The sequence below is a fragment of the Apteryx mantelli genome, chromosome 7, assembly GCF_036417845.1.
Source record: "Apteryx mantelli isolate bAptMan1 chromosome 7, bAptMan1.hap1, whole genome shotgun sequence".
Classification (NCBI taxonomy): domain Eukaryota; kingdom Metazoa; phylum Chordata; class Aves; order Apterygiformes; family Apterygidae; genus Apteryx; species Apteryx mantelli.
Window position 1 is genome coordinate 11,395,396 of NC_089984.1, and position 13,447 is coordinate 11,408,842.

At 41.0% G+C, this 13,447-nt stretch overlaps 1 protein-coding gene across 1 annotated transcript; it reads right to left on the reverse strand.

The window, feature by feature from the left end:
- Positions 1–856: 856 nt before the first annotated feature.
- On the reverse strand, positions 857–8,745 carry LOC106495457 (protein NDNF-like). Its single transcript, XM_067299505.1, has 4 exons — positions 8,660–8,745; positions 6,587–6,770; positions 4,399–4,532; positions 857–3,135 (listed from the first exon to the last, which is right to left on the reverse strand). Exons 2-4 carry the CDS (start codon positions 6,760–6,762, stop codon positions 1,784–1,786), a joined length of 1,662 nt encoding a protein of 553 aa, XP_067155606.1. The 5' UTR covers positions 6,763–6,770; positions 8,660–8,745; the 3' UTR covers positions 857–1,783.
- Positions 8,746–13,447: the final 4,702 nt, after the last annotated feature.

Consider the following 13,447-nt stretch of genomic DNA (forward strand, 5'->3'; position numbering starts at 1 on the left):
AACATTAAGTTTTACAAGTGGAGATGACCTCTGTTGCTGTGAGCAGGGTCGTCCTTTTTGAGCTCAGACTATTTTTGGCAGGAACAAAATGAAGAGAAGGCTTGCTTTGGAAAGAAAGCAATGCAGCTGCCAGCCCCTTTAATTAGCCAAAAGGCCTGCAGAGCTTGAGGGAGGAGGTCACGCAGCACATGGCTCCTACCATGGCATTGCTTTCAATCCAGAATAGCACCTGCAGGAATGTAAAGCCTAGCCAAAGCCAGGATACTGCAACTGATCCCATGCAAAGGGCCAGAACCCTTCTTCTGGGATTAACAAGTCTCCTAATGTATAGGATGCACAGCAGAGGGGCTGGGCAAACTGCTCCTTTAGCACAATGCTATATAGTTGGAGCAGGACTGTGTAATCCTCTGTGTATACAAAGTGCTAGCATAACGGGACTCAGTCCTTACAAGGTGCCTCCAAACATGCTTGAAGGTAATAATTATTTAAAGTAAGCTAAAACCTTGATGATCCTGCTTTGCAAATGAACTGAGATGTACAATAATGGAATTAATAATTTACATCTTTGCTTAATGTAATTGCAGAGAAGAATTACAGCAGGTCAGATTTCTCTGGCAACCTCTGGGTCAGTGAATCTATCACATCTCTTTATATGTAAATTCCAGACCTGCCAAGAGCCTGTGTGCAAAGTCTTTTCTGCTGATAATTGAAATTGAACGTAAGTTTTTATGAAGACTTAATTTTTTTCAAATATTTTTCATGCCTTTTCTGTTGTGTCATCTAAAAAGGTAATCAAGGAAATCAAGACAGCAATAACCATTTGTTTGTCAAGTTTTTTACTACAAATATTTCTCTCTCCATGATATTTAATAAGAAAACCACATTTACTTTTTCCTAAAGCAACACATTCATTGATGTAGGCTGGGCTGAGGATGTAAAGAATGAGTTTATTATACTCAGGAGTCACACAGGGATAGATATGGGCTTGAAAGCAGACACCGTAGAAGAAAAAGCCTCTTTTCCATGACAGAATTCCTTACTCAAACCTTTCCTCAATGGGCAGAACCAGAGTGCTGTATTCATATACACCCACAGCTGAAGCAAAGTCAGATCTAGAACTACTTCCTGACTCGAACTTTGTCTATCTCTCACCAAGAACAGTTTGTAGAACTGAGAGCAAAGCAAACATACAGGTAATGGGGGAAGGAGTATTTGAACCTGCTTTACTCAAGCTGTAGAGCTGTACCAACCTGACACCAGTTCTACAGCTTTTTAGTTTTCTTCCCAGCAAACTGTTCAAGCAGCAGGGAAATCCAGTTTCTCAAAGGCGGCTTGACTTGTGGGGTCTCTAAGTTACTCATTAGCTGATGGGGTTACACAAAGTGGAAAACTCTGTGGGACTCTAAAATAATGATGTGTGCTCTTTGAGAGGCATTTCCCAGCACTTCTGTATTGGATTTCTCATGCATTTTAGGTAACCAATTGATTTCTCATGAGTCCCATTGTGGGTACTTTATTTTTGTGTGCATGGGTTTGTTTCACAGCTGTTTTTGATGTCTGAATGAAACAGCCGAGAGAAAAACTTATATAGGAGAGAAGATGCAAAAGTAAGAAGAATGATCTAGACAACTAAGATGATGCCTCCCTGGAATCTCACAGCTTTCGAATTTTTTATTTTTATGCCTCAGCATATTTTAAGCTGTACAACTATGACATGGATTTGTCATAGGTTTTGATTTTATTCTTCATTCATTCACTACAAAACATCTCTTGAAGAAGAGATTCAACATTTTTTCCTGGTCTTCACAACTTTGCTGTGATATCTGACAGGGATACCAGATGGCCCGATAAGATAAACATCAAACAAGTAAAGTGTCCCTGCATCCAGCCCTTTGATGGTCTCTGTGGTGACGGCTCGCTGGAGGTTTATGTCATAGAAATACTTGCACAGCACTTTCTCAGACTTGTGCCGAGATTCAGGTCCAGCACACCTGTCTGTACTCTGCAGTTCCATCCACACTTGATGATCTTCAATCCTTTTCTTGTACACACAGTATTTGCTCTCCTCTTGTGTTCCGAGCCAGGCAATGGTGACAGAGTTGCAGGTCCTCAGTTTACTGAAGGACTTGATTTTTAAGCTCTCTGGAAGAAGTGGAAATAAGGGCTTGTGGAAATGAGAGGACACCTGAACTTTCACAGAAGAATTAGACTGCTCTGTGGACCTCAGCTGCACCAAATATGTGTCCAGCAGGTTTCCCTTCAGTGAGAAATACCTCAGCCCTGAAATGTTTTCTGATGCCACTGTTTTACTGTTCTTTGTTATGTGAACCCGGACTTGGCCACGACATGACTGAAAGGTAAACTGGATTCTCTTGTGCCTCGCCTGGTACTGCAGACTGTAGAATTTCTGCTTTTTCGCATCCAGGACGACCTGAATCACCTTCCCATCTTTCAGCTCCATCATCTTAGGTTCAGGTTCTTCCAGGGTTCTTGCAAATGTCCCGGTGTAAGCAGCACTGGCATTTGTGAGGAGATTGACAACAAAAACATCAAAATAATACTGAGTGCTGGGACTGAGATTGGGCACTGTGCAAGTGTTCTTGGTGCCCATGCATATCTGCCTGACTTCCCCACTACTAGCTTTGTTGATGATGCTCAATTCACTGTTGGACAATATCATTACCTGCTGGGGTTCAAGAAGGTACGGAGAGAGAGACAAAACTAATGTAGGCGGCAGCTTCATTCCAGAGGATCTGATTGCTGTCTCAGCAGCACACAAGCTCTTGTAGTTGTGTTTTTCGTTAACTAGAAGACAGTATTGGATGTTTTCTCTGTGTTGCAGGACAGAGGGACTGTGTTTCCAAGCTAGAGTTACTGTTGTATGGCTAATGCCAATAACATCTATACGTGGATCCACTGGAAGTTCTGGATAGAGGTGGCCAGATGTTGTGTCAGTTGTTAAGTGCACAGTAATGTGTGTATCTCGCTCAGTGGATAAGAACTCTAGCATGTAAAGAGCAGAATAAGAAGACATACCCACATAGGTCTCTACAGAATTTCCTTTATAGTTAAAAATTGTGGACACCATGCTTGGAGTCTTTTGAGATTTTGAGACCTCTTGGGTGTCATGATCACCTGCAAGGAAAGAGCAGACTTCTGTTTTAATAGGCCTCAAATACAGCACATCACTTAGGTTTTATTGTTCATATGTCAGGGAACATCCTCTTTTCTTCCTTCCTGAAAATAATAATTATAACTAAAAATTCTTTTTGGTATTGGCAGTTTATTTAAAGAAAATCTGAGCAGCTTTTTATTTTAACAGCACAGTCGTGGAATCATAGGCCTTGTCCTCAGAGCAGCATTAGCTTGAGAGAGCACTGAGTGTGGCTGCAGTCCTAACCCCTGTTTTCAAATAGACTGTTATTATAAAACCACAACTTGCAAAAGCTTGGACTTATATCATACCTGATATCCTTACAATTTTCTTCTTCCTATGGCTGCCTCTTTGGGTACTTTACTTCAAGGACACTCACACTTTCTGTGAAAGGAGGTTTTTTTGGTTTAGTTTTATGCCACTGACTGTCTCCTATGAAGAGGTAAAACTTAACGTTTCAAAGGAACATTATTTGAACTCCTCAGTTGCGTGTACCTGTCCGACAGGTATGAACTTGTTAATGGCAGCTTCCAGATTTTAGATTTTTGAAAAATTAATTCCAGAAATCAGAAGAGAGAATGGAATTTCCTCTTAAGCTAAAGGTAGCACCATGCCTATTGCCATGGTAGATGGTATTCCTAGAAAATCAAACAATTTAATGTGCTGCATATTACTGTGGAGAGCAAACCAGAAAATGACTGGTTGAAGTGGCCTAGGCCACAGAGAAACAGCTGAGACAGCTCTTCCCTCAATCTGGGATGACTGGAAAGCCTGCCCTACTAATGGTGTAGAGCAAGATTTCCTCGGGAAGAAGGTGAGTTTTACACTATGCATGAAGATCCAGGTGTACAAGCAGTGTTTTCCAATGTGGTAACGTTACTACTATCACTTTAGCTTTGTCACCAGAGAAGGCAAGATTGCAGAGGGGAGACTGGGCCAGTACAGACAGTTACTAAAGCTCATCCATATTTGTGGAACCCCAAACACCCCCTGTTGTTTCTAAATATTACCCTGAGATTTTGACTTTTTGACATGTAATCCTGAATTTACTTGAGTTGATGGCAAAATCCCGTGGGTTCTCGCAGGGCCAGGAATTCATCTATGGAGACAGGGGTGTCCTGTTAAGCCTGTGGCTAAGTTTACAGGAGAGGGGAGCATGAAATGTTTAAACTTGTGGAGAATTTCCTTTAACACAACATCCAGTGGTTTTCTTCATCCCTGCTCAAGCAGATTGAAGGTCTTACCATGTGCTGCTTTTCCAGGGAAACTTGCTGAAGCCTTGTGTATGAGTATGCTCCATTCAATGGGAACATCACAGGGGGTCACTGTTATTGTGAAAGGTGCAGGGGCTCTGCCTTCCTCCAGAACGAAATAGTACCTGTAAATGTGGATTAAAAACAGAGCAAAAGCTTTAGGATACTCAGGTCTGCTGGAGACTCCTAGTAACTGGCCGTTCTGATGTGGTTCACTCTGCTGTAGGTAGAAATGACAGCTCCCCTTCCAGGTGCGGTGACAGTGACAGGTCTGAAAGACACAGCAGGACAGTGAAGGTCTGAAATTTTCGTCTGTAGAAAGAATAGCTGCTGTGCTTATTTCTAATCCACAAATGTTCAATGGAAGTATTGTCCACTTATCATAGGCAATATTTTTCCCACTGAGTTTTAACACACTTCAGGTGATTATCAGGACTTTAATATCTCAGTTCTTACCTTGTCATTTTGCATGATGAATGTGGTAAACTGACTGCCCTCTGGATAACTCTGGGGAATTTGGTACATTTTTACCAGAATTTCCTGACTGGGGTTCAGTGAAAGCCTTTAGAGTGTATCTACCCTCATTTATACCTGCTCTGTATACCATATATACCTAGCTCTTCATGTATGTAAGATGGTGTGGATAGAACAGAATAGTTTTATCCAGTCCTGAAGATTATCGGATGTCAATGGCAGTTTGAGCCAGGCAAGTTCCACCATATTTGCTTTCGTGATGGAGGCTGCTGTGTGTTAGCAGTGCAAGGGCCATCAGTCTACTCAGTCAATTTTTGATTCCTGCTTGTTTACAGTAAAGCCCAGCCTCCTGTCTCACCCCTTTGCTCTTTTTCTGCTTCTGCCTTTTTCTGCTGTTTCAGTATATATGGACTGTGTACAACCACAGAAATGTTTGGCCTTGGTTAGCTCACTCTGCTGTTAAACGTAGGGAATTTCAGTTTTTTGTTCATTGGTGAGACAAGCCTATTCATTATGGAAAGATTATGTCATCCTAAAGGTCTAGCTTACTTTCAGGGTGGGGCTGCTGGGCCATTAAGCCTTCACCTTCACTGAGCATTTCCACATTCTCAAGTGCTAAGTCTTTTAATTGAAGCCAGAACTTGTCATCTCCTATTTTCCTATTTGGATAACTGAGGTTCTTAAGATTCTTACTTGATTGTGATTTGTCTAAACTGAAGGGTTTTTTGCTTCCTAACTGAACTCTTACTGTTATGCCACAAGAACACAGCAAAACTAAAAAAAATGTTAGATTTCCCAAACTCATTTCCCTTTAACTTGAAGAGCTCCTAGTTTTGATCTTGTGAGCATTGTCATATTATATAACATGTGCCACGTTCCAATTTCTTTCTGTGCAATACATATTAGGACTGAACCATCTGGCTCACCCTCTGCTCCATGACCATTCTGCTAGGGTGTACTTCAAAATCTATATGTGTTGGTTACTGTCCAAAGAGGATTCTGACTAATCCACTTGAAGTGCATCTCTTCCCAAACAGGCAGATCAGTCAGTCTCTGATACCTACTATGCAGTGCAGTTATAAAATCGAGGCCACCTGTATATCTAGATTTGACAGAAAAATTTGCAGATATTTTGGGGAAGTAAAGAATCTGTGGAATTTCCATATGGAAAACAGTTTTGATCTTAGCAAGCTTTAGCACCTTTTAATGAAAACAAGTTCAGGATGCAGTACATTGAAAGTTTTTCTGATAAAAAAAGGTAAGAAGTCTGTGCATATATTCAACCAATTTGGGCAGTTAGTTTGCTAGGGGAAATCCTTGTATTTTTCAGTGAATGTAGCAAGGCCCATGTGCCTCCGCAGCTATGAAGCCCAGCTCTTCATGTGACACAGCTGTCGGCTGTTGGAGCCCACCAGTTCTGTATCAGCTCTCCTGCTGGCCTCTAATGAACACACAGAAAGCCACCTGAAATGCAGATGTGAATCTGAACTTTATCTGAGAGGGGCATTCCAGGGCAAGATAATGACAGCTACAAACACTGGAGGACACTTGAGTGGGAAATAGGGCATGGTTCATCTCAGCAAATTCAGTGGACATCGATCCAGCTCTGCAGGCATATAGTAGTTCTTGACTTTGTGCTGGTAGCACGCGGTTACTAGTGTCATAGGGATGGAGCTGAGAATGGGAGTGACTGATTTGCTCTTACCTTTTAGGTATATCCTTCAGCAGGTGAATTGTAGTTTCCTTACCATCAGCAAGAATCAGGGAATGATAGAAGTTGAAGAGATCACTCTTGAAACTGGTAGTGGGTGCTCTTATGGAATAACACAGACAGACAGCCATGAGAAGATGGAGGGGCAGATAAAACCAGATGCAGGACATCTTCAGCACTACGAAGTGAGATGATAAAAGTGAGTGAAAACTGCCATCTCAAGGGAGAAAATAATGAATAACACTCTCTTTCTGTGCCTTTCGTGGTATTTATGATAATCACAGCAAGCCAGGCATTCAAATGGTGGCAGTCTGCATTTTGCTAAATTGCTTAAAATTCGTGGAGAAATGTTTTTGTCTCAGCAAATCTCTCTGCAAAGATTTAATGGCAGAAGCCACTGTGAAGTCTGTTATTATAAAAAAAAAATATAGTCAATGTAGCAAAGTGCAATAGGATGAGACAGTTATGAAAAAAATGAACTACTGACAAAATGAGTGGAGAACTACATTTAAAATATTTTTCCTCATTTATAGTGTTCATTTACTAATTTTCAAGCCTGGGTTATTCTCAGTTATCTGCCACTTTCAAACTCACAAGAGGTCACTACATTCCTAACGCTATTTCTGCCATTCTGTCAGGGATCATTAATTTTTATTTGTATACAGATTGTAAATCCATCATGACTATAGGTATGTGTAAAAAATAAATAAATAAATAAATAAATAAATTTCTCAGAGCAGGTAAATGCTATCAGATGAAAAGCAAAAGATCCTGGGTAAGAATCCCTAAACTAGTACTTCCTGTAGGAGATTTTCAGTTCTTTGTGTATTCATTTGGAGGAAGGCTATGTCACTGTAGGGCAACTGGTAAAATTGTTGTGAAATCTTGTAGTACCTATTGCTTTCATAGCAGCATCATTTCCAACCCATCTCAGTATTTGCCCCTCACTGGAACTCTAACAGCTCTGTAGTAGTCGCTCTTACCAGAGATTTCCAAAATCATGCATGTCCCCCCACCCTTTTGCCAAGAGGCTTTATTATCAGCTTAGAATCTATGAAAGAAATGTATGCAGCTCAAACAATTCAAAAAAAATGTGTGAAAATGCTGATGTTATTTAAACTGTGCTGTTTATATTGTACAGAGCTACACAGGCAGAAGGATCCAGTTAAGACAAGAAATTTTGACAGTACCTATTACATGAGATTGTTCATTATCCTTACAACTTTTTCTGTTTGCCATATCCTGCTTTAAAAAGTGAGGAAAATGAAGAAATGGAAGGGGCATAAAAGGGAGGAAAAGGGAATAAACCTTTAAAACAGGTACCAGCTGTATCTCAAGGATTTGGAAAGCAGAGGGAGCTCTGTAAGCAATAACCCTTTTGAGGAAGAAAAACAGCTTATTGCATCTTACAAACAATAAGAAGGAGTAAAGATTCTGGTTAATCTGATTATTAGCCAATGATGGAAGAGAGCATGAAAGACAAATGCTGCATCCTTTATAATCTGTACTTTCCTCACAGTGCCTGCAAATGTGCAGAAGGTCTCAGGTAGTCAGAAAGTCAGGAAGCAGAGCTGCTGTCCCTTACAATTAAACTTTCTAAGTGACTTTATAAAAGGACCAGTTCCATTGTAAATCTATTTCAAATCTATATATTTAAACACAATATTGAATACCTCTGTAGATTCTGATATACGAAACTTGTTTTCATTAGTGATTGCCAAAGTAAGACATATCTCTTAATACCAGAGAGATTATTATGAAAATTATCACTGCCAGATCATCTGAATATTTAATTTAACATCCTAATAAAGTAATGATATTCCTTCCCTTCCTCTTTCAATATGTATTTGTAATATTTTTAGCACCTGACTGAATGCAAGATTAAACAACCATGCTAACAAGTCAAAAGAACAGTTGAGAAGATCATTATCATATCAATTCCATTTTTAATATTCTTATAATATAGCTTTCTGTATGACACTAAGGCACTTCTCCGGCACTTTGTCATTCTTTAGTCTAACTATAGTTTACAGATTCAACATATAATCCCAAAGTATTTTGCTTTACCTTTGACAGTGGAATCTGAGTCGCTCTGCACTTCGGAGAGGTTTTTTGTTGTTGTTTTTTTTAATCTTTCTGCTGCTTAAATGACAGGATCTTGCAAACCAAACTGATACCACGGCAGCTCAGCTTTTCTCATCTAGGAACACAAACAAACCAACCAACCTATAATCAGCTTATCCCAAAGAGAACATCATCCTAAAGGCTGATTTCTCTCAGTTACACAGTATACTCTCAGATGCTTGGAAATATGCTACATAAAAATACTCTGCTTACCTATTCTGTTCCTGGCAAGATGATCCCCAGACCACTCTCTCTCTCTTTGCTGAAAAAGCATAAAATAAAACAACATAGACTTTTCAGATCTCTGTAGACAGATGAAAACCAAAACTGTGCAACCAGTTTAGCAGGATAGAACTGATTTTTCCATATGGCTCCTGAACAGACATAGTAACTAAAATGCTTGCAGTCTTTCAAGAAAAGAGAGAGAGAGGAAAAAAAAAAAGGAGTTTTGGTATTTTGTTGGGTTGTTTTTTATAGGGTTTATTTTAAACTTGCATAATTTTGAAGTCTTCAAAGTTCTAATTCTTGCTCTTTGAGTTCTAGAATTCTTTCTGGAGGGCTGCAAAACACATTCCTGTGTTCTTCCTCCAGACAGCGAGACTTTATTCTCTGCACAGAGTGTCAGCCAGACTGTTAGAGCAGCCTAATCCCACTGGTGGCTGGCCAGAGAGCAAGTCTTCGACAGAAATGCACAGAGAGGAGGAGGGGGTGAGCCACAGAGAGAGAGAGAGAGCAAACACAGTTAACCCTTGTTAGTCCACAACACTAGGCAGCCAAGGGCACAGCAACCTCCTCCAGAAAATTAGTTTTGCATTAGCAGCTTGATAGCCCTTCAATGGAACGTGCAATCTCTTTGCCTACAGCACTGGAGAAATTTCATCTTGTTTCAGGTGTACTGTGTTTCAGTATGTTTTTTATGACCCAGCAGGTGCTGACTGGCTCACTAAAGGGAAGGGAGAAAACCTATAAGGGAGGGAATACTCTAAATTTTTTAAGCAGACTGGAATAGCAATCCTTTGAAGACTGTCAAGAATCTACTGAAGAGAGCTATGCAGATTTCTTGGCTTGCTGAGGCTGTCTAAGAAAAACTACAGAAGTGGATGGGCTATATCGTGGCTGGAGAAGCAGGCAGGAAAAGAGTGCATGGGAAACCACTCACCAAGAACAAACAATCGCTTCTGCAGTTGGAGTTACAAAGCAGCTGTAGCAAAGCCATGGCCCTGAAAAAGCCTGCTGCTGCGCAGCAAGAGCAGTGGTATAGCCAGGGTTCTTCTGTTGCTTGTATTTCTTAGTTTCTTGGCCTGAGGCATCAGGGAAGGAGTCACAGGGTAAGTTGGCTCATCAGATGAGGTGTATGAAAAAATGCACTGAAAGAAGGGCATGAGAGAAGAGATCTTAGCCATAGTATAAGTGCAGGGACTACTGCGTGTTTTTACTGACATTTGGAGGGACTCATGGGTGGAAGTGAGCAGAGACAATTGTAAAGGAACTTCTGTTGCTAAGTAGCAAGATCGTAGGGCAGGGCTCAGGAGCAGACGTCACTCATTTCTGGTAAAATTGGTAGTAAATATAAAAGTGGTAGACACGTTTGTTATAAAAGGAATGGACTCACTATATCATCCTCCCAGACCTCCCCATTGCCATCAAGACAAGCCATTACCCAGGGCACAGTTCAACTTCCAGGGAAGCCAATGGGAGTCTTCCCAAGGAAAGGAACATTCTGTCTCTTGCTGAATAATATGAACGGGACATCAGGTGAGTGAGATTGTATGGTTTAAGTATGGAAGTAGTCCAGTTCATCTCACTATGGTTTCTCGCATACCTCCCATATGTATTTGCTTACATGTTTTGCTGGAGCAGGATGTATGTGGGTAGATTTAGAGGTTCGCTGAAGCAGCATGGAAGGAAAAACAAGAATTCTCAGTTGAGAAAGTTAAGAGCTAAATTCATGACTTGTCTGAACTCAGTGGAGTTATAACAAGGATAAATCAGACCAACAGTTTGGCATAAAATTGATACAACATCTTCTCACCTAGAAAAATGTAGTCTACAACCAGCAAGTTCTGCTGCCTCTCAGAGCTGAATGAGTGACTTCAAGAGGGCTGTTCAAGAGATCCTGCTGTTGTCCCAAGACCTGCTGGACATCAACACCTTTCAGAAATGCCAGAGGTGACCACCTTTGACATCAGAGGCTTGGTTTATACTCTCTTATGTATTAGTTCTTCTAAAAGATCGGTCACACTAAAAACAAAGAAGCTCTGTTGAAACTTCAGCAAAAAGTCAGACAGTCAGGGTTCCAGCTCCAAGGAGCTTCAGACATGAATTTCCTGGAACTGCAGTCCCCATTTCCGTATTCTAATAAAGGATCCTGCACATTAGAGGAGCCTCCCGCAGTCCCCAACAGCTGTCCCACTGCGCTTCCTGCCCGCAGCGTTTGCTTGCCCTTTTACAGCATGCCTTGCAGAAGGGGTGCTCAGTGCACGCCTTGGAGCTGCACGGACTGCCCAGCCCTCCCCATGCAGAATGCCTCCACACTGCTTCAAACTTGGCAGTGGGTATGCAAAAATTTGACCACATCTATTTCTGGTGAGGCAGTGCCACTGCCCTGGCAACCCACCTTTGAGACGGTCAGGTCACCTTCATCAGGAAATGGTACCTGTGTGAAGGGCTGTACGTTGAAACCTTCAGGAGAGTGGTGGCAGGACTGCGCAGTCTTCCCATCCACAGCCCAGCTGGATAAGGCCCTGGCTGTAACCCAGGCAATAACCCAAACACAGACAACTTTCCTGTGCCCCCAGCCCTGCCCAGGGAGTTCTGTTTCATGAAACTCTGTAAGCACATTAAAAATGCATGGGGAAATAGAAATCTAGTCTTTCAGTTATGAGGCAAGTAATATTCTCCCTTTCTCTCTCACACACGCATACATCCTACAAACAATTGAGTTGAAATCATTAGTCTTTGGCTCCCAACTACCTATCTGCCTACAAATTATCTTCTAAATTAATTAGCATTTACGAGGTGTGTTCATAGAAGCCCTGAGCAGAAGTAACCATGGATGTCTGACATTGTTGAATGTGTTCCATATCACATCTGCAGAGGGAATTATAGCATCCAAATACATTTTGCATTTTCCATGGCTGCAAGTTACAATCTATTCCTCTTGGCAAAAGAATCTAACTTCTAACTTGTTTTAATGGTATGGAAAGGGAGTGCAAATTCTGGTAAAAATCCCCTCCCAAGTGGAGGGATTCTCAGAATCAATATTTGACAGCTACCAGGACCTAATATGTCTTTGAGAAGCTAATGTACTTCTAGTTAGTGCTATTGCTCGAAAATATCTTCTTAGATACGCAGCTGGGATCCAGAAAGAATCACAGTTTGTTTTAAAGATGTGACAGAGAAGCCTAAGCAAAAGTCTGGAGCTTAAAACCTGCCAGGGGTATGGTAGTGGGGCAGCTGTTTCTGTTTCTTCCACTTTTTTTCAAACTCTGGCTATGCACAAGCACTCAAAGGATTGTCTGATAAGAAAAGCTCTGGTCTGTTCCCATTCAGAGGCATTAATAAGCAGCAGAGACAGGGAATTGCACATAAGTCAAAAACAGACTTGGAATCTTCCTGCAGTGTGCGTCCAGGTGAAGAGCGCAGGAATCGGTTATTTTGGAAGCTATTGGGTTATCCTGGCATTACATGTTTGCTTTGTAGAGTAAAAGCTAATGGCTTTTTACATTTTGGCTTCATAGCCCCCATTTTGGCATATCTACATTGAAAAGTTCTCTGTGGGGTTATATAGTGCTGACTGCTATGTCTGCTAACTACAGATGCACAGTATTTTAACTTGGCAGTCCCTTTCCTGAGGAAGAGATGCTGATACTTGAAAATGATTTTTTTCTCTGGTGATGTTGAAACTAAAGATAGCCCTGAAGGGTCTTTTAGTAAGTAACTATCTAAAGATTACGGACAGGATTACCCCTCTCCTTTTTCTTAACTCTGTATTTTTACAGTTATTCAGAAGAGTCCAATGAGAAATAATAGATAGGATGTAGGGGAGGTTTCTGTGCAAAGCTCTGATCTTGCAGGATATGGGAGATTGCTTCTGAGAATTACTGCATCCAATTTAACGGGAAAATTTCTTATTTTTATGACAGACTTTGTTCCTCCACAAGAGTAAGTTCAGTGCAACAGAAAAACATCCAAGTCCCCAGCCAGGATTCGATATTGCACTAACAGCTTCTTCATGAGTTAAAGAGGAAAACATATTGAAGGTCCTAAGCTGCTATTTTCATCTTCTTTTCCTTTTGCTGTACCCCCAGGCTGCCAGAGTTTTAGGTTAAGTCCTGTTAAAAAATGACTTAGAAAACACCTACAAAATTACCTTTAAACCATCAAAGCAGCATAACTGTTATTTTGGGCCGGTATGGCATAAGAACAAGAGGTTTTCAGCTTAGCTAAAAGCTGCTGAGTATCTCAATTGAAAAACTCAGAGGAAGAAAATGGCATTGTCCATAATCAGTGCACCATTTTAATAGGGTAATCCTGTATTTTGTTTTTAGCTACAGTGTTGCTTGTTTTACATACCAAAGGATTAAACTAACATAAATAGAACTAATCCACCGTAGTGAACAAGGAATATCCAAGTGTTTTCTGTGGCAGAGGTTCTCAAGTGCCGGTTTAATTCCTTTTAACAACAAGTTGGAGAGGAGCAGGGAATGCTGAACAGCCAGAATCTTGCTC